Genomic DNA, 26211 nt, shown 5'->3' on the forward strand with positions numbered 1-26211 from the left:
CAAGGAGCCAGGGTAGAGGAGGAACAGGAAGAAGAACAAAGGAAGCTGTTCTTTTCTGCTCTCCTGGTTTATTTGGGATCAAGCTGTGCGGGGAGGTGTGAGGGCGCTGAAGTCACTGGAGACTAGACCCTCCAGAGATCTTATCCATCACGTCAGACCTGTCCTTTCCGTTTATTGGTTTTCATGCTCCTGATTAGGAATGGAGGCGTGGCTTGACCTCCATCGTGGCCTCCTTCCCTCTGAGTGGTGGGAAGGGGCTTCTGGAGGACTTCCCTTCTACTGGCTAGACCCTGAGCTCCTTCAGAGCTACACAGAGCTCTCTGCTCACTTTGTCTCCTTCAGGGGACCTCCCAGGCACATTCAACACTCCTAGATGGTATGTCACACCACGTGTAGCTCCTTCGTATCCTGAGCTTAGTAGTGGCTGAGTATGTGTTGTTTTTAAAGTTTTGAAAGTTTTCTTCCTCCTGCTTTTCCTTTTCCCTCTTGGTTTCTTTACCCCATTCTCTCTTCAGTTGATTTTTTAAAAATGGGAAATCAGATTTCATATGTCTTTTGCTACCAAATGTTTCTATAATTAAAAGCCCGATCTTTATCTCCCTGTGTGTTCCTTTAGGATACATCTCAGCCTTTAATGCCTTTAGCTCACACGTTCTGTGCTCTTCTGAACTTTCTCAGAACTTGAGGGTGTGGCAAAGATTTGGTTGGAGGAGGAGAAAAGAGAGAGCATATGATGATGGAAAGCTGGGCTGCTTTGGTTCTCACCTTCATCCCTCATCATATCTATTGAAGTACTTCCTGCTATGAACCTGATTCTGCTGTGCAGGACGTTCAAAGAGCAAAATATGCTGCCTATATCAAACCTCTACAGGCTGTGCAGGAACAAAGGGGTGTTTAGAATAGGAATTGGAGCTAACATGAATAGTGAGGGGGCTGGCAGAGTGAAGATCTAGGAGGCCACAGTCAGAGAATCAGAAATTAGTCCCCAGTGATGGCAGCGTGGGCCATCTGGAGAAGAAGCTAGGTTCATCTAAGTCCAAGAATCTGCTGCATCCGGGCCCACAGCCTCTAAATGGAAACTTGTGGAGTGTGTGCAGTTTCCTTGTCTAGCTATTGTGATCTCCTAAAAATTATAGATTTTGTTGCACTTTCATCTTTTTAAATTTAATTTTAAAAATTTATTTTATTCAAATATCGTTGATTTACAATGTTGTGTTAATCACTTTCCTCTTCTAAGTTTCTCATTGGCACAGTATCTGGGACCACATAGGGAAAGGGATTCTGGGAATTGTAGTTTCTAGCCTTGGGAGAGTGGTGGTGGTGTCAAGCTGACGAGACAGTCTAGCTTACCACCTCTTAGGTCCAGGGCAGGGCACTGCTACAGAATTAAAATGCAGCTGACTAAGACAAGGGCCTGTGGAGGAGTGTGAAGGAGGGAGGAAGGGCTGGAGTATTTAGAGCAGGTTGTGTAAAGGAGATGATATTTAAGCTGTACATTGGAGAAGTTGGGAAAGGGATTTCCAAGGTGATGGGGTAGGGAGCCATTTCAGGGGCAAACTTGGTGGGAAATTGCAGTAGGTTAGGTGTGGAGGGATGGGGGTTGGTGTGTGGGGAGAGTGGCAGGAGAAGGAGGAGGCTGGGAGGTAGGCAGGCCTCAGGTCAGGAAGGACCATGGACCCCAGGGCCAGAGGACAGACGTGTTGGCAGTAGAGAGCTACAGACACTTGTTATGTAGGAGTGGAGAGGTCATTCTGGTGGCAGGAACAAGGATTCAGGATGCTGTTTATGAAGCCCTTGCGGTGGCCCAGGTGAGAGGCTGATCAGGGCCCGATGGAAGGGAGTGGGGTGAGGGTAGTCGGCAGGAGTCAGGGCCTGCCAGTGTGGTCGGGGGGCAGGAGGTGAAGATGACTACCAAGTTCACGTAGCAACAAAAAAAAGTCCTGCAGAGTTTCCCATCCAGACGTGTTTCACTTTTTTTCCAGATTCCTCTCTCGTACGTTTCATCTTAAAATCCTGTTCTTCAATGGCCCAGAGCCCATCTCTTCCATGAAGCTTTGTGACTACCTAAGACCACGGTGGTCCCCCCACAACTCTTAAGAGCCACTTATGAGGGACCCAGCTGTTCAGGGTTAACTGATACAAACAAATATTGGGCTAAAACTGAGTCGTCACCTATTCTCTATAAAATACTTTTCTCTGGTCTTCCCCCCATTTATCATAAGGAATACTTCTCAGATCAGAAGTTGGGGCCGGGTTATCCAAACGCTCTAACACTCCAGGTTTCTTATGTGAACCTCCCGGCCCATGTTGAAACTCCTAAACAGAATATTGTACCATATGTGACTCCTGGCCCATCCTGGGCTGGTAGCTGCTCAATAAATATTGTTTTTAGCTCTATGCTGTTTCGAAAATTTCTCCCACCTAGACCTACATGTGGACTTGGGAAGTGATTGATTCCAGCTTCTTGGGGCACCACCCACAGAGCAGGCAGTTCTGTTCTCCTTACTGTCCCAGGATTGAAGAGGCATGACTGTTGAGTTGGAAAACCACCTGTTCCTTTTTAGTATTTATCAGTTAGGCAAGCTGAGCAGCACTGCCAGACAGAGTCAGACTGGGTTAATTAGCACCGTCATTGCACTCGCTCTGTTTTCCACAAGGAGCTGTAGGAATCCCGCATGCGTGTTTTGTTTCCCAGCAGAGCCTTTCCGCCCTCTTCATGACCCAGGGCAGCTGCCTAGAGTGACTCATTATTTCACTCACTCATTGATCCTTTTTTCTATCCATCTTGCTTCTGAACTCTGGCCAGTTTGGTTCCTTATCCTGAACCACAATGGGTACCCTGTTTTCCAGTACCTGATATTCTTCTAGACCAGCGTATCTCAACCCTGAGCTGTACAGTAGACATATCTGGGGAGCTTTTTTAAAAAAGACTGAAATCTTGCCTTTTGTGGCAGCGTGGATGGGCCCTAGAGTGTATTATGCTAAGTAAAATCAGTCCGACAGAGAAAGACAGATACTGTATGGTTTCACGTTTTATGTGGAATCTAAAAACAAAACAAATGAACAAACAAGAAAACAGAAACAGAGCCATAGATACAGAGAACAAACGGGTCATTGCCAGAGGGGAACGGGGTAAGGGAAGAAGAAATAGTGAGGGAGATTAAGAGGTACAAACTTTCAGCTACGAAATAAATGAATCACAGGTGTGAAGTGTACCCTGTGAGGAATATACTCAGTAATAATGTAATACCTTTGTATGGTGACAGATGACAACCAGGCTTAACAGGGTAATGCTTCAGAAATGTAGAGAGACATCAAATCACTGTGTTATGTACCAGTCACTAACATAGGTCAATTATACTTCAAAAAAATAAACTCATAGAAAAAGAGATCATATTTATTGCTACCAGTGTGGGAGTTTGGGGGAGATGGGTTTGCGGGGAGATGGGTTTGCGGGGAGAGGGAGAATTAGATGAAGATAGTCAAAAGGTACATACTGTAGTTTTAAGATAAATAAGTACTAGAGATGTAATGTACAATGCAATAATTACCACTGTTGTACGTTACATACGAAAGCTGTTAAGAGAGTAAATCCTGAGTTCCTTCACAAAAGAAATGTTTCTATTTCTTTATTTCTTTTAATATTTTTTAAAATATTTTGTTTATGCATGAGATGATGGGTATTCACTAAACCATGGCAATCATTTCACGCTGTATGAAAGTCAAATCTTTATGTTGTACACCTTAAACTTATACAGTGCTTTATGTCAATTAAATCTCAATGAAACTAGAAGAAAATGTAAATTTAAAGAAAGGAAAAAGGAAAAAATTAAAAAGTGTATCGAATATGAAAAAAGAATAAACATTGTTTCTAGAAATGGAAAACACAATGGCAAACTTTTAAAACTCAGTAGACATATTTAGCAGCAAAATATGCTAAAAAAAAACCAAACCCAATTCAAACACTAGAGTATTGATCGAAGAAATCATTCATTAATGCATTAAGGAAAGAAAAAGACAGCAAAAAACAGAAAAGAGATTAAGAGACATGAAAGACAAGTGAAAAGACCTGAAAAGTATTTAATCAGAAGAAAAGGAAAGAGAATAAAGGCAATATCTATAGAGATAGTAGCTGAATTTTTCCCAGAACTAATGAAACTCACCAAATCCATAGATTCAAGAAACCCAACAAATCCCAAGCAGGATAAATAAAAAGAAATACACAAGTGAGTTCTACTTTTTGGAATTGGTTCATATTGCATTGTGGCCCAACAGTTGATTTTTGTGCCTGCTGCAGTTGTATTTCAAAGTTTTGTACAAAGTTGTGTGCAGACACAAGCATACATGCTTGCTAATTGTGTTATTCAAACTATCCATTTCCTACTTTATTGCTACTTCATCTGTCAGTTTCTAAAATAAAGAAGTTAGGAGTCTCTCCAATACCAATGTGGATGCATCTTCTCCTGGCATTTTTATCTGCTCGATATATTTCAAACCTCTGCTGTTTGCATAAAGTTTCATGACTTAAAAAAAGAAAAAAGAAAGAAAAAAAGAAATAACTGGGGAGCTTTTAAAAAATTTCCATGCTCTAGCTCTACCCCAGACTAATGAAATCATAGCCCTGGGGGAGTAGGATCCAGGTATAAATATTTTTAAGACTTCCCTAGATGATTCTGCCTGCATCCAGAGTTACACCGTCATCGTGGAGAGTCTGCTAATTGCACTAACCTTTTCCTCTTCTTCTGTCTTTTATGCTCCACGTTCTGCCACTTTGGTAGTTACTCCAACAGTGCTGCCTTAGAATTTAGACAGGAACCCAAGGGACTGAGCCAATAGAGAATCAAAGCATGTTTATGGGAAGGAAGTCCCTGCTTAGTGGGCCGCTGCTGCTGACTTGCCTGTGTTTGCACAGATAAAACCTGTCATCTTAAGGGACTTTTGAAATAATTGTTTTCTTTGGTTTTATTCACATGTGCTGGTCTGCCAGTCAGGGTAATTGCTAAACCTTGCACTGGCGTCATTACTTCCCTTTTAGTGAATTTCGAGGTGAAGTGCAAGGTGGCTTTCAGACAGAAGCGAAAGATAAGAATGCAGTGAAAGCTGAAGCAGGGCAGAGCTGGACCCCAGCAGGCCCCATTATCTATTTGGTTTCACTCCCCTGGCTTTTTGAGAAGTCGTGTATACATGAGTATCTGCCTTGGGCTTCCCAGCCCCATGTATAGATGGGTGAGGTAATGTGTGTCCCTAGTTTACTGATAAGCAAGGCAGTTGTAGGAGCGCCAAACCAGGCAGGACTGGGACTCTTTCCTTCCATTCTTTCCCCTTCCCAGCCTCTTATCTAAAGCTTTCTTTCCCCCTCCCTCCCTCTGCCCTTCCTTCTTCCTCCCTGTATCTCAACACTGGGGGAGGGGGTGGGGTTGTTGGGAGAAAACTGTGAGTTTCTGTTTTTGAAAGTTCAGAGTGTTAGGTACCATAAAGGCCAGGACTGAGAGCCTTCCTGGAGACGCCTTTGGAGGGGAAAAAAAAGTGACCACATCTTTTGTCTGTCTTTATTTTTCATTTAACAGCAGGTTTTTATTTATTTATTTTTTTTAAACAGACAATAAACTAACAGCAGGTTTTTTTGCTCTAAGGAGAAGGACGTCTGCCCTCTATGTCTGCTTTATGGGGAAAGCTCAGAAGAACTGGTCACAGGGGACCTTTGCTCCAGCCCTCCTGGCTCTCATTCTTGGATCTTCCGCAGTGGTCCGAGGGCTCTGTGAGGCTGTGTTAGCTAAACCCTCTCAGTCGAGGGGGTAGGACCCCAGACTCCCAGACAGCTGCTCTTGTTTCCTCCTCCCCTTCTCCCCACATCGGGCTTGGCCCATCATCTGCCCTGTGGTTTGCAGGAAGGAGGAGACGGTTACTGTCTACCCTGCGGATGTGGTGCTCTTCGAAGGGATCCTGGCCTTCTACTCCCAGGAGGTGCGAGACCTGTTCCAGATGAAGCTTTTCGTGGACACAGACGCAGACACCCGGCTCTCCCGCAGAGGTGCGTTCCACAAGCCTCCCATGGCCCTGTCGGTGGCCTGTGACAGGCCCCTGCCCTCCCCGACTCTGGGGACCGTGCTTTCCCCGAGGCTGTGGGGCCCAGCCCAGCGGAGTCAGTCTAGCCCCAGGGATGTCCTGCTGCCCAAATGTTTGGTAACATTTGAGAAGGGATTCGTCACTTACCAGTTCGTGAGGTCACAGAGATGACATAAGAAGTTCATGTTCTGGTTTTGCTGGGGGCATCAGTTCCTTCTGATTTCCCCACGGGCGTCACGATCTACATGGGAACTCACTGCAGGACATCTGGGGGCAGGAACACCCTCTGCCTGCAGCTCTGGGCAGCTGGTCCCACCTGCTTGTGTCTCTCGCCCTTTGCTTTCCAAAAAGTTCTGCGGAGTTTTGGTCCCTCTGCCCAGCCAGCTCGGGAGCAAAGGCGGTTGTTCCCTGTGCAGCCCTTACTTCCGTGTGTGCTGAAGACACCACACTGCTTGCTGGTGGGGGAGGGAGCCTGTGAATTCAGTTCTGCGGGGCACGGAGCAGAGGGCTTGCTTCTACCAGAGAGCTCGGGAGGCTCCCTGGGGGAAGCGGGGCCTGGACTTGGATGTGGTGGGATGATGACGGCATAGGCAACCCCAGGAGGCACACGCCACCAGTATAGACACCACGCTTGTTAAGACTGTTCTGCCGATCAGGACGACAGGTGGGGCAGTCATCTGTGGGTGGCGTGCGGGGGAATGGAGAGCTGGGAGAGATGAGAAAGGTCCTGGCAGAGTTAGAGCCGACAGGACCCAGCCAAGGCAGTGGGGTGCGGGTGACTGAGGAGAGGGATGGAAGGTGACTACGGTTCCAGTCCCCATCGCGCGGAAGACGAGCGACACAGGAAGCGCCAGGGCGAGCTCCTGGTCACAGAGCGAGTCATTGGCAGGTTCAAGTTTCATAAGCTCCAGCCCAGAGACCTCCGACCCCAACGTCTGCGACGTTTTCTCTTTTCCGGTACATGAAATAAATTTGTAGTTTATCCAGTTGAGTACTCTCATCGCAAGAACTGTAAGTGGAGATGGCGGAATCTAGAGAAACGACACCCTGGGTTTTGCGCTCCTAAGAAGTAATAGGATTCACACTCTACTAAGTCAGAGGAGCTATACTTCCCCTCCCAGGTGGTGTGGGGGAGGGGGGCAATCTGGTGGAAAAAAGGAGATTCTGGTCCCAGCAGAGCCTCTCCCCCAGCTTTGTGACTTTGATGGCTCTTGTGACGTCCAGGCATGGGTTTTTAATTTTTTATTTAAATGGGTAACATGAAGGAGACAGGCCTGTTTTTTTAGGTCACACAAGCCAGGTAAGAATTGCATAATCTTTTTTGACAGATAATTGAGGCTTGAGCCTGACAGTCCCTTATGCATCTGCCCCCAGGGTCTGGTTTTTATCACCTTCATCCACAAACTCAGGTCCTACCTAGACTTATCTGCTCGGATGTCCATATTAGCTTGTCAGATTTGTGAGGCATCACTGGGGGAAAAGTTGGAGTCGGATGAACTGGACATGATTTAAATCCTGGTTTCACTGTTTAGTACGTGTGTGATCTTGGGCAGATTATGTTTTAATCCCTTTGTACCTTCTTTTCCTACTGGTTGATCATGCAAGGATTAGCTAGTACTCCTGGGATAGTTGTGCCGATTAGAGGTAATGCAGGTGAAATGCCTGGTGGTTGGCATCAGTTGATAAATATCAATGTGGCAGATCAGAAACCTGCTTCACCTGAGACGGTACATGATGTTCTGTTTTCCCAAGTGTTCTGGTAGGACTTGTCAGAACCTCTGAGTAGTCATGTCCTCAGGAGCTGGTGACACCTGGGCTGGTACCGTCATTAGTCCAGCAGGTGGTACTAAAGTCTCAGGGGATGGAGTGATGCCTGAGGGAGAAGCCAGTGCAAGAAATTGCACAGGAAATTAGAACCACATTTTGTGGAGTGGCAACGTCCTTGGACTCTGATTCAAACAAATAATCCCAGGGTAGATGAAACAGAAACTTCGACCTCCTTTTCTTGGACTGGGATCCTTGTGTGATATGGGGGAGAGACTTGAGGTGATGGTGGCTTTTCTGGGGGTTTCTTAGGGTCAGTTCTGCACCCCCTTCCTTCCCTGGTGTCCCCAGGGCAGGTCACTGCCTTCTTTCAGATCTGCCGTCTTGTCATGTCACTCAGTGCTGAGTCAGTCTCCTAGTGGACCTGTGGGACTTTCCAAATGCTGTTTCTACAAATTCACTCTCTGTCCACGTAGGACAAAAAACATCCCTGGCATGTGCTTTGTGGGATGGGAGGGTACATGGTAAGGGAGAATGAGGGAGGGTTCGTTGGAGGCTGTGGGGCAAAAGAACATTCCTGGAGACTTGAGTGAGGACCATGGTTTCACCCGCCTTTGGGTTACATCCTCCCGGGCACATTCCAAGTTGACCCTCGTGTAGGAGGGAGGTCTGCATCAAGCCTCACAGCCTTGGAAGGACTTCCTTCCTTCCCAGGGCCCCCCTTGTATTTCTAGGGAATTGGGTTTCCTCCCAGCAAAGCCTACCTTCGCCTTCCCTTTCTGTGTGAATTTGACCCCCCCTTGAATTAGGGACAGGGAAGACCTGAGGCAGGGGTCCTGGGACAGCTGAGCCCTAGTCTCTCTCCCACCCTGGTTCTCTATGCCCAGTTTACGTGGAATTGGAGCTGCAGTGAGCCTTGATATAGTCAGTCTGTTCTTTTACTAGAGTAACACATCTCAACTGACTTTTAAAATGAATTGACAACTGTGAAGGAATTGTGTTTACTCTGGGTCCTTCTACCTTTGGTTCTCGGCTTTGGCTGACGAGAAGCAGCACTGGCTGATTTGGAAGGGCTGAGTGGAAGCCAAGCAGGGAAGGGTAGACCTGTAGTTTCCTGCCCTTCACCCCTTCGGGGCCCCTCTGAGAGGGCCTGTCCAGGCCCAGCAAATGTGCCAGGGTCAGAGTGGTGACGAGGGAGCCGATTTGTGCCAGCACCTTGTTCTGACTCAGCCGTTGGCTTGGCCCGGTTTCCTGACTGTGAGGAGGAGGGCGTTTTAGTGCAGTGAACTGGCCAGCCCCGAATTGTCCTTGGCTCAAGGACAAACTGTTTAAGGTGATAATTCGATGGAAGGCTCTTGGGAGCAGAGGCGGGCGATGCCTTCTGGTTTTGCGTGTTCCCAGCGTCTGGGCAACATTCTGACCCGCTGCTGCCTCCTTTTCCAGGGTGGAAGCTGGAGGATGCCTCCTCCCTGCCTTTCTGTTTCTCCCGCCCCATCCTGTCTTTCCACGTGTCTGCCCTCGCCTCCCACACCGCAGCTCCACCCCCACCTTCCCAGCTGCTCTGCGGGGCCCCCACCCCCACCCCCACCGGGTCCAGCCTGCTCACCTGAGCTCTCAGTTCCCGTCCTCCTGATGGTGTCTCCGTCAGGGAGCCACGCCCCTCCTGAAGCTTCCTCAGGGCCTGTCGTCTTCGTAATCGTAGAAGCTCGGGTTTATTGGACATACTGTGTGCCAGCCACAGTGCTGAAGAGTGTTACGTATATCTCCCTGTGTTCCCAAGGGACTGCTTTGTGAGAAAGTTACTATTATGATTTCTGCTTTAGAGTGAAGGAAAATGAGCTCCAAAGAGGTTAAGTGACTTGTCTAAGGCCACAGAGGTCGCAGTTAATGGGGTCAGGATTCAAATTGGGTCAGGTTTGCCCCCATCGCTCTAGATGGTGGGGCAAGAAGTGGCTTTGGGCTCCGGTGGATGCAGGTGTGACTCACCTGCTGTGCCTGCTTCCCCCCGCCCGTTCCTCACTCCCGTGATGTGACAGGTGGTGCTCTGGGGTCTGCAAGACGCAAGAGAGCTGCAGGCCTGGGCTGAGGGCAGTGGCAGAGCGATGTGAAAATGGGGAGAGAGAGAGAGAGAGAGAGAGAGAGAGAGAGAGTGTGTGTGTGTGTGTGTGTGTGTGTGTGTGTGTGTGTGTGTGTGTGTGTGTGTGTGTGTGTCCTGGGGGAAGGGTGGAGATTCTCATAGTGCTGAAGCTGTCCGCAGTTGTGAGAAACGCATGTTGTGAAACAAACCTGATATCAGGCTTTTGCAGGGCTTTTAAGTCAAAGCTGCTTAAGTGTGGGCATGTGTTTGCTTTTTTCCCCAGCTCTGATACCCTTTTGGTCTGGCTTCCTTTTCTCTTTGGACTTTATCTGGAGACGCGTGAAGAGCTGGAGGCCACACGAGCTGTGTGTTTTGGCGAGCTGAGCCCGCTGGCCTGCGTGCCCGAGCTCCAGAGGCCTGTGGGGCTGAGCCACGTGGCAGCTGTCGGGGCTCCTGCTTGGCCCGGCATCCCTGGCAGAGCAGCGGCGGCAGCGGGCGTGGGCCCCCGTCCGCGTCCAAGTGCCTGAGACCATTTCTGGGCTGGGCTGGGCTGGGTGCGCAGGCGGCAGGGGGTATGAGGCAAATCTGGACGAATTAGGGACCAACCAACCGTTTCATTGCCAGGGCCCATGGGGAGAAACTCCTGGTGACTTGAGGGGCTGGGAGAGAAGTCAGTGGTAGTCACAGTATATCCATTACCCTGGTTTCTGCAGTGGGGTCTTCCTGACAGTTTTCTAGCCATCTGATCATACAGACTTCATGCCAGCCTGGACCACGACCACGGGCTTTCCCCGTTTCCTGCCCCTGCCCACGTGTGTGCGTGCCTGCATGTAAACACAGAATGGTTTACAGACGTGGCTTTCCAGAAATTCACTCACAAGTATTCCCTGTGTTTGTTTACCAAGAGTTTCAACCCACGCTGAAATGATTAACCCGAGAAATGATTGGGAGGAGGCCGAGGGCCCATCGCAAATGATTGTACGTGGATTTGATACCCTTTCAGGGTGGGAGGGACAGATTTAGTAGCCAAGATTGAAAACATTTGTAGGGAGGGGCTGGTTTTGATTATGGGAATCAAATTCGCTTGCTGCGTTTGGGAAGCACTCAGGCCCGGGGAGTTTAATGTACAGTGGCGGCACCAGGATTCCGGGCCCTCTTCCGTGCTTTGACGAGAGACTGTATTAAAAGCAGTATTTGATGCAAGGTCTCCCCCCCACCCCCCCCCCCCAAAAAAAAAAAAGGAAGAAGAAGAAGAAGATAGAAGATTGTGAGTTTGGGTCCATCTGGGCTGCTTCACAGCTCCAGCCCACGGTGTCTTACACCATGGTTTTCTCATCTTTCACTGAGGTCTTCCCTTTGCACACCTCTGTGCGTGAGGTTGGCAGGAGTGGCTGACCACAGCTGGGCCCTCTGCCCCACTTCTACCCTGTGTAGGGGCTCAGGGATGGGTGGGAGCTGGGCAGGCAGCGGTGGCATATCAGCAGAGGGTCACCAGCCCGAACACAGGTAAGTAAGTGCAAGGGCACAGGATCAGGGTGGGTAAAGAGAGGTGTCCTGGCAACACGCCCTCTTTGCCAGGAAGCCCTACCACCTCTCTGGGCCCAGTCCACTTCCTGTTATGAGTTTGTCCTGCCCTTTATTTTATTTTATTTTATTTTATTTTTTTTGTGGAGGGGAGGGTTCGCAATGAAATTTTATTTGGGTCAAATGTTGCTTGAAACCAGAAGGCTATTGGCCTTTCCCAGACAACCTTTTGCTTTGGAGAGCATTTTGTCATAGCTGAATTTGACTGTAGCAAGACGTGAAAATGCAACTTGTTTTTCCCAAAGCTGCTGCTGACTGGCTCTTGGTCAAGTCTCTCAGGAATCCAGCTCGTGAATCATCCAGAGTCATTGTGGAGCCTGTGTGATCCTGGTCGGCCTCGTGAGGGCCGGGCTTGTGTTGACTCATGCACCATCCTCTTGACTCTTGTTTTCCCTTCTCTTCTAGTATTAAGGGACATCAGCGAAAGAGGGAGGGACCTTGAGCAGATTTTATCTCAATACATTACATTCGTCAAGCCTGCCTTTGAGGAATTCTGCTTGCCAGTGAGTTGTGTTCTTGTTTTTGGTTGAATTTCAACTTTACAATGTCATCATACAAATAACGTTCTGTAAGTTGAGCCCCCGGGCTGGGATCTCACTCATTCTGATTTCATTCCTCTGACTGCTCCTCCATCCTCAAGGCCCAAGAAAGGGCAGCCTTGAGGGCTTTGTTTCCTGTCACTGTGTTCTCCAAGAGCTCTGCCCTGCCACTTTTTCTGGGGCAGCCCTTCAGGATCCTGCCGTCTGATTCCAGCAAGCTGTGCATTTCTTGCTTGGTGGGCTCGTGGTGTGAGACCCTTTATCGAGGGTACATCGCATCCAAAAATAGACTCGGCCACTTGGGTCTTCAGAAGGTCTGGGATGGTTGGGGGATTGGTGCAGGAGCCCTCAGCTGCAGGGCGTTCCCTTCTGAGTCTCTTTCGTCACTACGTTTGAGCTCCATTTCGAGCTTGTTGTTGGCCCGTATGTAAGTTCCCGTTTGGGAGGTGTGCACCATGTTGGAGCAGGCTTCCCTACTCCTGCCCTAGCACAGGCTCATCAGGGCTCCCCACCGCAGCTGGGAGCTCTCTAGTGGCTTTCAGGGAAGAAGAGTGTGGACCAGGGAGTGCTCAGCTTTTAGCGAATCAGCCCTCAGCCTTGGAAACACCCCAGCTTCCTGAGGAAAGACAGGTGAACGTTGAGGGTAGGCCTCAGGGACAAGAGGTGTGGAGTGGTGGGGTCATGAGAGAGGCAGGTGTGGGAGGTAGCCTAGCTTAGGAAGAAGTGTTTAGCTCATGACACCTCTGTCATGTCTTCTTCAGGTTGGCCAAACCAGTCTCACTCCCCAAGGATTTAGAATTCAGTTCTGAGAGAGGGCAGGAGAGGTTGGGTCTTAGTCTAGTCTTGGGTGATGCCTTCAGGGAGATGACAGTTGTAGAGTGAGGCTGAGCGTGGGCATTTCCCTGCTTCTCAATAATTAACTTCTTTTTCCTCTCTTGGAAAAATATGACCCCAAACCGTTTGTTTCTTTCTTTCTTTTCTTTTTTGTCTTGGAGTGTAATTGCTTTACAATGTTGTGTGAGTTTCTGCTGTACAACGAAGTGAATCAGCTGTATATATACATATATCCCCTCCCTCAGGGACCTCCCTCCCACCCCATCCCATCCATCTAGGTCACCACAGAGTACCGAGCTGAGCTTCCTGTGCTGTACAGCAGGTTCCCACTAGCTGTCTGTTCTACACATGCTAGCGTTTATATGTCAATCCTAATCTCCCAGTTCCTCCCACCCTCACCTTCCCCACCCGTGCATCTTTGTTTCTTTAAGTCTGTTAGTAGGTTTTGCGTCAAAGCAGACTTGACTTTTGTTTCACATCAGGAACCAGGCAGACTCTGTGAGTCAGCCTGAGTAACGCCGGTGCCCTGTTCATTCCCCTGGAGAGGATTGGGTCACAGGATTAGGTTTCTGGGAAGAGGGCAGAGGTGGCCGTGGAGCCGTGAAATTCTGTCCATACATCTGAGGACCCCTCCTGCTCCTTTTAACTTAATAATAAGAATACAGAGTAAACTGATTACTGGACATAGATTAGAGTTTATTGCCAGCTTTCTGCTTTTAACTTAGTTGCAATGGAGCCCAGGATTTTACATAAATATTTTCTAGGTTGTCTCTACTAGCTCCCACTGTCCAGCCACTCAGCTTAGGGAAGAGCAGCTTATTCCTGTGGAAGCCAGGAGCTTGGACCCGATAAATTGTCTGCCTAGTTCAAGTCGGGCCCGACTCAGTTGCCATTCAAGTTGTAGCTTGGAAGCTTAAAGATGCCCATGTCCTAAGGCATTTTTATAGTCTCACAAGGACACAGTTATTTGTAAAATGGTCCACAAAATCTCAGTAAAGTTGGAAGGAAGGAAAGAGAGGGAGGGAGGGAGGGTCTGTGGGTTGTTGTTGTTTTGGGTCTTTTTTTCTTTTTTTTCCTATTTCTTTTTCCCTTTCTTTTTTTAAGGCTGTGTCATAACAGAGCCAGTGAAAGTTGTCATCAATGAGGATTACCTTTTCTGGGTTTACCCTTGTGCTAGATAAACTGTGTAGAAATCCAAGGTGAATTGCTCCTCTTTCACTTTGGGTTGTACTAATTGATATTTTTCTTAGTGATGAAGAGGCAGTTACACATTTGGTTTCAAAAATCATGTTCTCTGTGCAGATTGTAATATTGAAGCAATGTTAAATGAAAATGAGAACTCAGGAAAAAGCTGATTTATTATAAATTAGATAAAGTGGATAAAATGTGTTACATTTGAAGCCATAAGCTGCTGCTCTCTGGGACTGGTAGGAGAAGGCTGGCCTTCTCCCCACATTCCCTTAGAGAGGGGCTTGGGCCGGCTTCTCTCTTTAACGCATGGTAATGTGTTTAATGCATTGTAAATATCTTTCTCCACAGACAAAGAAATATGCTGATGTGATCATTCCTAGAGGTGCAGATAATCTAGGTGAGTCCTCGTGGGGTGCCATTCGTGGGGCATCGCTTCTACGCTTTGTCAGTTATACTTTGGGGTAGGATGTGGTGAGCAAACAAGGCTCTATAGGTGTGGCTGATCCACTGGCTGCTTCTGTGAGCCGGAAAGGAATTTGTACCTACAGGTCTGGCCTCGGGGACTGGCCCCTGTGGATATGTCTGTGCATGAATGGGGACAGATGTGAACTTGGGCTTCTCTGGCAACAATCAGAGGGTCATAGATTACCTTCTACTGTCATTCCCAGTGATAATATCTGGGCGCCTTGTATCTGAGGCCATTTTTCAGCAAAAGCAGATTTCCTTCTTCATCTAATTTAGAATGACCTGCCACCAAGGTAGCCTTTCCTGAAGGGAAAGGGATTTCTACCTCTAGTGCATTTATGCATTAGCTTTGACTTGTCTAGAAAGTAAGACTATCTCTGGACTTAGGCATAATGGGGCAGAGTTGAATTGTGAAAAGACCCTGTCTTCTCATTCTCATTATAATTTATTTCCCTCTTCCTCTGTTTAAAAAGTTAATTTTTTGCCAAGCCATTTGGGAGTTAGTCATAGCAGTGAAAATTGCACTGTGTTTCTTAAAGACAAGGCCATTTTCTTTCTTTCTTTTTTTTTCCTTGTGTTTTATTTTTTTTTAAATTTTTTTCTTTAAGATCTTTTATTGAGATACAATTGACATACAATAAACTGCATATATTTGAAGTGTACAATTTGATGTTTCTTTCTTATTAGTAATGTATATATGGCAATCCCAGTCTCCCTGTTTATTCCCCCCCAACAAAGACAAGGCCATTTTCATTCACAGCCCCAGTGCACTCATCACAGCCAGAAATATTGACGTAATCTCCTTTCACCTTCCTCAGCCTTTCTTTGTTTTTTATGACAGTGACGTCTTTGAGGAGTACAGGCTCGGTGTTTTGTAGAATGGCCCTCAGCTTGGGTTTGCCTTTGTGTCCTCATGATTAGCTTCAGCTTATACAGTCTGGAGAATACTCTGGGGGAGGCGTGTTCTTGGGGCATCACCTCAGAAAGCACTTGATGTTTATCCCATTTTTGGTGATGTTAACATTGATCATTTGCTTGAAGCATTTGATTTATTTCTAAGGCTAAGGAAAGAGAGTCCCATCTTACCTTTGGAGGAGAGGGCCTTCCGTGGGGTCCCTGTCCTTGGGATGGGGAGCTGCGTGGGATGGGGACCCGGTGGGAAGGGTCTCACAGTGAATTGATGGTGTCAGAATGAAGGCCAGGCTTCATGTCTGCAGAATTTGGGTTGATTGCTTTCATCCAGTCCATGCCTCTGATCACCTCCTGATAAGAAAGAAGCCCATTCACGAAGTGCTTCCTGCATCCTGAGTTGTCTTACTCTGGTAACTCTCCTGCGGGGGTCACTTTAGCTCCGATGGAGGCTTGGGGAGGTTGCATGACCTGCTCGCAAGCGGCAGAGCCAGCTTCCTGGAACAGTTTTTTAGCCTTCAGTTCCTGTGTGCCCTCCACCCAGACAGACACACAGCCCTGCAGATGTGCTCCCACCCTCCGCACGTCCCTAACCATCTGCCCGTCTCTGCCCCACAGTGGCCATCAACCTCATCGTGCAGCACATTCAGGACATCCTGAACGGAGGGCTCTCCAAACGGCAGACCAATGGCTATCTCAACGGCTACACCCCTTCACGCAAGAGGCAGGCCTCAGAGTCCAGCAGCCGGCCGCACTGACCCCCGTCTCCTGCAGACCCCGGCCCCTGTCTCCAAGGGACAGGAAGAGGGGCAGGAGGCACTGTGCATCTATACATACGGTTTCCTATGACATTGCTGTATTTAAGAAAACACCATGGAGATGAAATGCCTTTTTTTTTTTTTTTTTTTTGGTACTTTGGAGCGGTGAAATGAAACAGAGCTTGACCCTGAGCTTAAAGGACAAACTGTGCCAACTACTACTGGTGATGCCTAATTATGAGACCCACGTGTAACCAGTTATAAATACATATATATATACATATATATATATAAAAGGATCTATTTTTGTGTAAATGTACAAATACTGTACAGCTGTCTGCCGTAAGTATTCTGCAGGAGGGCCTGTACTCGAGTGTTTTGGGGGCTGGAGCTGGAGTTTCACCAAAGGGAAGTGGTCCGGCTCATGCGTCTGGGAGAGAGGCTCACAGCTCACAGTTCTCAGCCTCTGGGGGCCTTGTTGGCAGTGGCGTTTGGAACCTTTGATTACCTCTCCTGCCAGATGCCATCTTCTTGGAGCTGGAGCTTTAGGATAATGTCGATGAGAGATCCTCTTTTTTTTTCTTTTTCCTTTTTCTTTTTTTTTTTGAGTTGAAATTAGGCAAGACCTCAACTCAAAAATCAAACTCAGGGAAGAGGCCCACTGAGGGGAACAAGTCATGCGTTTTCTTCTTGCCCCCACCCCACCTCTGGCTGCTCGGGCAGCTCTACCTGACTTTCCTTACTCACCTGTTTCTCAGTCTCTCCGAAAGCCAGAGCTGCCTTGCTCCCCTTCTCTAGTGGGGATGTAACGGGGTCACTTCCCAATGTAGTGGGGAAGGAGGGAGTAGCGGGGCTATGCCTGTCATGTTGTCTGAGATGCTGGCGCCTCCCAGGGAGGTCCCTGATGAGATTCCTCGGGCTTTCCCCCAGGCTGTGTCGTGCACAGTGGACCCTTGCAGTCTAGGCATCGGTCGAGGACCTCTGCTGGCAGACAGCCTGTCGCAGGGTGGCCAGAGAGCTCCCTGTGTGGGGAGCGGCAGCTTTTGTTCCCCAGAGCCTGGGGATCTGCAGCGAGGTGAGGATCACAGGGGCCATCCCTGGCAGCATCACAGCCACACTGATCGGCTTATTTACCACGCTGTCGTGTCACAGGACAGCTGCTGGGCACAAGGGGAGGGAAGAGGAGTCGTGTTTTTCAGTCACGGGTTGGAGTCTTAGGCTGAAAACATTAGAGATGGAGAAATCCAGCTTTCCCAAGGGCTCCCCCTTGATGGAAACGTCCTTCTTGGAAGAAGTACAGATTCTTGACGATTCCTGGTGGAGAGGGGTGGAGGAAGCAGGGGACCAAGCAACGTGGGGGAGGTGTGATTACAGAGTCCTAAAGCCTCACCTTTTAACTGCAGAAGAGCCAGAACCTTTCCATTTTCGTGTGGACCATCTCAGTGCTCGGTAGGCTACACCCTTAGTCATTCCTTTATTGCCACGACCTGAAACGTTTTGGGGAACCTTCACCTTCCATTGTTTCTGTAGCCCCGTGAGCCATTCAGATAAACTGACTCCTTTAACTCTAGTCACACCGAATCGTCCCTGTAGACCCAGCACCGTCCGGTTTGCTTCTCCTTTTCTGGACTCCATTTGACTCTAACTCTGTTCGGCTGTGTCAGAAAGTGAAACCTAATCCCCAACAGGGCTTTGCTGCCCCTGAGACCTTCAGGAGACTGTGCTGCAGACTCTGGAGGGAGCCCCCGAGGGCAGCAACTGCCTGGTTGGAGCTTCAGAGGTGCCTGCTCTGAAGGCCGGTACCCGGGGGGATGGCCAAGTTCTGGAGTGCGTGTTTCCGAGTCAGTATTGGTTATCTTTCCAGTCTTGCCTGGTGTGGTTCTGGGATAAAGGGTAGATGGCAGGCCTGGGTTAGGATCCTGAGGACCCAAGGGCCTCCTGCCTTGTTGGGTGGGGCCTGTCTGTGCTCAGGGGAAGCCCATCCCTGTCTGGGAGAGCCTCGGCCCTTCGGTGGGTAGCACGCTCAACTTTACTTGAAGCTCCCAGGTGCCAAACCATTCAGTGCCTTGGCTGTCTATCCCACTGCCTTGGAAGACGGATTCTTCTCATCTCTGAGCCTTGACTTACTTAGCTGCTTCCTCATGTGCTCGTGGTGTTGGGACCAAGCCTCCAGTGTCTCTGAGTAGCCCTGTCCTCATTGGGGAACAGCTCTAGGGCTGCCTTGCCCCTGGGTAAAGCCATCACCAACTCTTGGTGTCTTGGCTGGGGGCTCGCTGGGCTGTGCTGACGACTCCTCTGGTTCTGTGACACAGGATGTCTGGGGCAAGGAGGGGATAGGAAGCTCTGCTTCTGTGGTCACCCCAGCATTTAGCCAACTGAGTATCTGAACTTGAGCTTTCTATGTGGCAAATCCCGGACTTGGTAGTTTTAAGAAATCAGAAAGGCACTGGATTTCTGATTCTGCTGGAGAGTCAGATAGAATCATTAGGCCAGAAATCATGACTAGCATTGTCTGGGTACTCTCTGCTGTCCAGGGAGGCGACACCAGTGAGCAGAATGGGGCAGTGTTGGCCGTGTGGGCATGGGAGTCTCTTGGGTTCAGAGAAGCCCCGGTGGTGGTTGCTTCTCCCTGCTGCTGCTGCGCAGGTGTTGTCAGCAGACCATGTGTTTAGGGAACAGGCTTTGTGTCGTGGCAAGGCCTGGTGCCATGCTCCTGCACCCTGGTGGAACTTCTGCTGCTCTGGGTTTCTTGTTCTTGGGCAGCCTGAGAGCAATAGGAACAGAGAGATGGGAGTATGTATGAGTAAGATAAAACAGTGTTGTGGCCGCAGGTGCCCTTTGATTTGGAGTGGCTAGGGTACGCCCTCGAAGAGGTGGTGGTTTTTGAAGAACAGGCTGGAGAGGGTGGCAGGGAAAGGTCTCCAGTTAACCCTTCAGAACCTGTTGTCTCTGCAACAACCCACTGTGGTCTTGGCGGCTGGGCGGTCAAGGACACTGGCTTCCTGCCTCTCCTGGGCTGGCTTGGACACTTGTTTCTGTGCCCAGTGTGGGTTGTCAGGCTGAAGGCTTGCTTGTAGGAGGGGCTGGAGCCCAGCTGGTTTCTGTATCACGCCCTTGCTGTTCTTGTGCAGCTTCCCTGATTCAGCAACCTTGACCTGCACCAGGGCCCAAGGCCATTGGAGGGAAGCAGTTGCCTCTCGCAGGGAAGTGTTTTCCTCTGCCCTGGAGTCCCCCACCTGCCTGTCAACAGCCGCGTGGGAGAAGCAGGCCAGGGAGGTTCCGGGTCCCATCGCTGGGCTTCTGGGAAAGGCTGACTGGACTTCTTTGCCACTCCTGCCCTTCACCCTGACCTCACGGTGGAGTGGAGAACGTCTCAGTGTCCCAGCAAGTGAGAGGGAGAGCAGGCTGGGGAAACTGTCGGGGCAAGTCAGGAACTGAGTCCCCTTTGATCCTGGTCTCTGGGCCTCTGTGGCCCTCCTCGGGCAGGGGGGCCAGTTACAGGTCAGCCTCCTAGCTAGCCAGTCCTGCCTCAGGAACAGGCTGAGTTGGTAAATAAAGACGTAGGCCTTTTTTTGTCTTTCAGATGCTTGCGCTTCCCCTCTTTCTTTCGACTGCCTTGCCTTTATTGTTAGCAGTTACATAAATGACCACATACTCTGTACTTTGCTGTAAATAAAGACTGAACAGAAAAGAACGCACTCTTGCCTTCTTTGTGGTGCTGGGGCAGGAGGAACAGTGGCTGAGGCCAGCGGGCTGATGGGAAGACAGCACCTCCAGGCTGGGCTGTGTGGATCCGGGCACCAGCCTACTGTTGCGGGGCCTCCCCATCCTGGGCTGCACCCAGGCCTCCGTGCGTGCACTTGAGTGTTTCTGCTCCGTCCCTGAAAGGCAGGCCAAGGTCCCTGGGAGGTTTCTGTTCACTGGCTCTGCTCCTCTGAGGTCATCTGGTTTTTGCAGTCTCCTCCCTCCCTGCCCTCCCTTCCCCGTCCCTTCCTCAACTTTCACAATAAAAGCCAGATCAAAACCTTCTAAAGAAAGAAAACTTTATTGGGGTTGGGTGGAGGAAAGTTGACCTTATGATGATGTGAACAACTTCAAGTTGAATACACAAGCATGTATGTGTGTGATTACCCTGGATGGCCGTATCTAGTTCACAGGCACACATCAATCAATGCAGAGAATCGTCTATCTCCTTGTTATTAAAAGATCTAGGTCACCCACTACCCAGGACTTTAAAATAATTGGCTTTTGTGCTCTTTGTAGCACCCCAACTCCCGCCCCAGCTTCCCTTTCATCCCTTCACCCCCTGCCTTCCAGGCACCAAATGACCCTCACCGATGTGCAGAGTTGCCCTGCTATTTCCAGCCACTTGTTCCAAGGATAGGGGCAAACCCTTAAGGAATTCAGATCTAGAAGAGCTTGGATTTAAGAGGAGTCCATCCTCAGAAGGCTGCTGTGTTTTTACATAACACTTAGGTGTGTATTATCAAGCTTGATTATTTCCTGCAGGCAGATGAAGATGTTGTGAGTCATGGTTGTGCAAGCCACTTTAGCTGTGATCCAGTGTGCTCTGTGCTTTGCTCTCACATCTCCCCTGTCTGTGGACCACATCTGGAGTTAGATGCTTTGCTTGGCACTCCGCTCATTTCTCAGAACTTAGTTCTGCTTCCTTGTTGTAATTGGAGGAACAGTGGTGCAGTCCAGTGAAGCTTGAGCGGTTTGCTTTGCCTCTCCACCCGTCTGTGACAGCATCATCTGAGCCACTTTCTGCTCTGCAGCCTGGACTCACCTGTTTGACGAGTGAGTGCTGCTGTAATCAAACCACATTGGCTAGATTGAAAGAAACATGTTAGGACTTGCCTAAAAGTTTTAAAGATGAGAGGTAGAGAAGGAGACTTAGGATGTGGGAAAGTCCACTTTGAGAGGATGGGACCACGGGTTGATTTCTGTCATCATCTGGTGCTGGAGGATGTTTAGATTTCTTTCTTTTTTCTTTTTTTTCCTGTTTTTGTTGGGGTATAATTGTTTTACAGTGTTGTGTTAGTTCCTACTGTACAGTGAAGTAGAGTTCCCTGTGGTATAAAACAGGTTCTCATTATCTATTTTATACATATTAGTATATATGTGTTAATTTCAATCTCCCAATTCATCTGCCCCCGCAGGACTGCCCCCTCTCCCCCCACCCCATTTCCTCCTTGGTGTCTATACGTTTGTTCTCTACATCTGTGTCCCTATCTCTGCCTTGCAAACCAGTTCATCTATACCATTTTTCTAGATTCCAGAAATATGCATTAATATACGATATTTATTTTTCTCTTTCTGACTTACTTCACTCTGTATGACAGTCTCTAGATTTCTATTTTAAAGCAGAGTTTAAACACATTTGCTAAAATCCCAGAATGAAGTTAACCTTCCTGGTAAATCTTGGGCTATACCTGCACATATGCTTATATATCTTTTCAATAAACCATGAACTAAAATAACAAACCAGACAACTGAATCAGTGTGAGCTAGGACTAAAGATTTATCCAGACATATCTCCTGAAATGAATGGATGGAGGTAAAGGGTGGGAGAACGTGAAATTGAGCCTTATACAAACTCATTTTTTACAGTCCAGTCCATGCTTGGCATCCCCTTTTACAGTGAGGATTTGCTGGGACTAGGTCAGTGGTGCCCACAATGTGTGGCTGGGATGAAGGTAGCCTGGGGTTCACCACAGTATTGAGTGCTGACTGCCCTGGGCCAGGGAAGGCCAGCCTGGCCTCTGCTTTTCAAGCTTATGCGTTATGTGGGGTTTTATCTACAAGTCCAGGATGCTCTCACTAAGGATATTAGAGTTGAGGATATTTCCAGATTCCTCTTTATCAGTGAGCACTATGTACACCATGTACTTTCTTTTCAGCCTCTGAAATTCCCAGCTTTCATGATAATACTCACACCAGACTTTTCCAGCCATCAAACAGTCCTGCAAAGTATGTAAGGAATGTGGTCCTGCTCCAGTTTTCCCGAGGAAGCTAGGACGTAGGGCAAGCTGCAGGATGAGGCTGTCTGGTGCATGTGTGCCATCTAGTGGTGGAACTCAGTTCTCAACAGGAGGGTTGCCTTGGGTTGCTGGACCAATGCCATTTCTATCAAGGTTTCTAAGAAAGTTGTCAGAGGGCCTAGAAGTCTAACTACTGCTGTGATTTCTTTCTTTTTTTATTTTTCCCCCTCCCTGGAAGATCTTTATTAAAGACTTCATTAGGACAAGGTAGGAGCATCAGCTCCTACATCTTAGTTTCTCTATTGCTGCAATCTACTCCAGTGGTTCCCCAAGCTGGCCATCATCATCACTGGGGCTTGATAAAGACACTATTGTGATCCATTCCTGAGAATTCTTTTCTCTAGGTCTAGGGAGAGGATCTTTTATAACAGACTACAGGTGCGTCAGATGCATAGGCAAAGTTGAAAATCCGGGACCTTGTGTATTTAATCACGTAGACCGTTTAAATCTGTGATGTTCACAGCATTGCGGAGGGAGCCCATTTCTCTCCCAAATGTCATCTGTGCTGTTTAAAGCCCTTTGCTGCCTGCATGGGGACTGGAAAGGGGTATTAAAGGCTGCTCAGAAGCTCATTCATGTTCAGCACTGCCTCTTAGGTTGTAAGACATCATCCACCCCCCCGCCCCGCCAGCCGCCGCCCCAGCACTAGGAGACACTAAACTATGGCTGCATGTCTGCCCTGGGAAAGTTCCTAAGATGTCCTGGGAGCAGGGCAAGCTTTTGGAAGTCATGTAGTCCAGTGCCTTCAAGCGTGCTTTAGTCATCGAGCCCTTCATAAAGTCTTTCTTGAAGTCCCAATGTCAAAAGCAGAAAAGCAGCTTCTCTCTTGAGAATTCTCAGGGTTTTCTTTGAAACCATTGAAGTCCAAGCCCTTCATTTAACAGATGAGGAACCTAGGGCCCAGAGGCAAAATGACTGGGGCCAGATGCTACTACTGGGCTGTAGGTCTGCAGTGGACTCATTTGGGGGTTTAAAACAACAGTCCCTCCTGTAGTCCTTTAGAGCTTCCCCAGGGCAGGTGTTGGTGGCAGAAGCTGAGGTGCTGCTATTGGACTGATCCTTTTTGGCAGCTACAGGAAGAAGGACCTGGGTGGGTGGAAGGCAGGAGAATGGAGAGGATTGAACATCTTTTAAAAATTACGTCTGGTGAGTTAAGGGTCAGCTGAATTCTGTAAAAGGGATTCCACCTTCTGCTCAATGATTTCAGTGGTGTCTGGCTTCAACTCAAAGGGAGGGAGCCTATTGGAGGGAAATCACTCTGGAGTTGACAGATGCAGTTTAAATGTTGGCTTCTTCATGTGATGGCTGTGTGGTCTTGGGCAGGGATAAGGACCCCTGCTTTGCTCCATGCTGAATGAGAGCTTGTACACAGAGTCAGGACTGCCTGGGTGTAAGGTGTCCAGGGAGTGATGGCTGACTTTGTGCTCCGAGTAATTGGGAGGCATGGGTGAGCCTGAGTTCCTAGAAGGTATTTTCTTGGTAGATTAGGGCATCTGTGAGAGGCTGGCTGGCTTGAGGAAGAGTTCCTAACCTAGATTTCTCTGTTGCTACTGCGGGAGCCCTGCCGCCAGGCTAATAACAAAACCAAAATAGGATATTGTGATGCAGAGACTGACCCAATAGGGATCAGAGCTTTAGCCCGCCCCCGGGATTCTGAGCCTCCCAGGCTGAGACCCACCCATTTGGGGGCCTCTTGTTGACCCTGACACCTCCCCCGGGTGTGAGGCTCTGAGATGGGGGCTGGATTCCAGGAAGGATATCTGTTCTATGTAGCATTTAGTGATTTAAAATGGATCCAAATACTTGATGGTATGCTTTTTAGTATCTCAAAATGGTGACTGTCAAAAGTCTTGGCACCGAAACAAAGGAGTCAGACATCATGTTCTCTTGTTCTGTAGCTGAACAGCCTGTGGGGCAAACAAACTGAGGGGCACTGGGCATCTCTAGTGGGACAGTCTGTGGAGTCCTGGCATGCCATTCGGAGCCGGGGTCCCCCACCGCTCAGGGTCTGCTGGTCCTCCGGCTGATGAAAGTGCCTTGTCTTTCTCTTTTTTTAAAAACAATTTAATTTTCAAATATTTATTTATTTATTTTTGGCTGCATCAGGTCTTAGTTGCGGCATGCAGGCCGTCTAGTTGTGGCACGCAGGTTCAGTAGTTGTGGCGCTGGCGCATAGGATCTTAGTTCCCTGACCAGGGATCGAACCAGCATCCGCTGCATTGCAAGATGGATTCTTAACCACTGGACCACCAGGGAAGACCCTGCCTTGTCTTTCTTGATTAGGGTTTTTAGTCTTTTATTTTGTGTGTGTGTGCCATGGACCCTTCTAGCAGTCTAAGGACCCCTTCTCAGAATAATGTTTTTATTTTACATGTATGAAATAACACTCCAGAAACATTTAAGAAAATAAATTGTATTGAAACACAGTTACCAAAATATAAAAACAAATCTGTGATAGGTGTGCTTCTTTATTGAGACATCAAATAACAAGATCCAGTGGTAGGTCTAGTAACTAGCACAATGGTAATGAAACTAAATGGTATTTTGAAATTCTGCAACAACTGTAAGATGTTAGGAAAATAACTCTGATTTCCATTGCTGACAAGCAAATACAATATTCCAGTGATTTGTTGCCTACATTCATAATGGAAGGAAAGGCTAAAATTTCAAGTAGAGACCAGTGACAATAGAGATGTGAATTTTAAAGCTCACAGACCACCTGGATCCTGCCCAAGGCTTCTGTCCTTAATCCTCAGATTAAGAAACCCTGGGCTAGATCCAAATCTTCCAGGTCACCTGGTGACCAAGGTAGACAAATGTGTCCCCTTTTACTATGTGTCTTGAGTGAGTCAGGCCTCAGCCGCAGCACTGGGCTTCTTGTGTGACAGCTGTCTGGGCACTGGCCAATGGGCACACAACGAGCAACCCCGATGTAATTGAAAATGTTCTTGGAATCACATTTAAAAGTGTAAGAAGAAGGTGAAATTAATTTTAACATTGTATTTTATTTAACCTAGTATATCCAAAATGCCATTATTTCAACATGTAATCTGTATAAAAACTACTCATGAGATATTTTGCATTTTCTTTATTTTGTACAAAGTCTGTTATCTGGTGTCTATTGCACACTCACAGCACATCTCGATTTGGACTGGACACATTTCAAGGGCTCTGTGGCTAGTGGCTGCCTTCTTGGACAGTGCAGGTCAGTATAGTTAGAATTATATTGTGTCTGGGTCAGGCAAGGGCTTCTGTTAAATACTCTCCTTCTACCACAGGGGGTACCGGGGTTCAAAGAGAGAGGAAGGGACCTGCCCAAGGTCATGGGTAATTAGCTAGAGAGCCAGGCCTTGGTTAAGCCTCTGTCTCGTGGGGTTTCTACCATTGTGCTGCCCTTCAGGAAATGTTACATGTTTCCAGCCCTGGGTTCTGAAGGCCTTGAGTTCTTCAGGAGAGCCCTGAGTGTTGGAGGTGCCCCCTCTGAAAGCTCGGTGAAGAGGGTTAGGAAAGCAGCGAAAGAGAGAAAATCTGGGGGGAGGGAAGAGCTCAAGGGGAAATCAGTGATGCAGAAGGGAGGGTCACCTCACAGCAGGAAGAACATAGGTTGGTTAAGCAATGGATGAAGATGAAATGACCAATGCAGAGTGACGGGAAATAAAAAGAAAACTGTTAATAAGGAGTATGATAAGGTAAAATCTTTGAGATGAAACTGAATAAATGGGGAACACATTAAAAATCTGTTTATCCCACAGAGGTCCAGAGGAGATGGTTATGAAATGGAAGGCGGAAATGGCTGGCCATGAAAGGGGAAAAGGGGGAAATCCCAGAATCTTCTGGTTCTTTCCTAAAAACAGATAAGGGAAGACACCAGCAAATTGTCTTCACCGCAGCTCAGTCACTACATAGAGATGCCGCACGCTTGTCCATGGTACTGTCTGTGTGTATTAAAAGTTGTCTCTCCTGCATGGGGAACTCCTTGA

At 48.2% G+C, this 26211-nt stretch overlaps 1 protein-coding gene across 1 annotated transcript in view; it reads left to right on the forward strand.

Annotated features, from left to right (window-relative positions):
* UCK2 (uridine-cytidine kinase 2) overlaps positions 1–25304 on the forward strand; it is an 80157-nt gene extending 54853 nt beyond the window's left edge. The window contains exons 4-7 of the mRNA XM_057726778.1: positions 5889–6031; positions 11897–11994; positions 14404–14452; positions 16048–25304. Coding sequence (XP_057582761.1) covers positions 5889–6031; positions 11897–11994; positions 14404–14452; positions 16048–16187 — 430 coding nt within the window. The 3' untranslated portion in view covers positions 16188–25304. The remainder of the gene's footprint in view (positions 1–5888; positions 6032–11896; positions 11995–14403; positions 14453–16047) is intronic.
* The last annotated feature ends 907 nt before the right edge of the window (positions 25305–26211 follow it).

Source organism: Hippopotamus amphibius, chromosome 3 (assembly GCF_030028045.1).
Source record: "Hippopotamus amphibius kiboko isolate mHipAmp2 chromosome 3, mHipAmp2.hap2, whole genome shotgun sequence".
Taxonomy (NCBI): Eukaryota; Metazoa; Chordata; class Mammalia; order Artiodactyla; family Hippopotamidae; genus Hippopotamus; species Hippopotamus amphibius.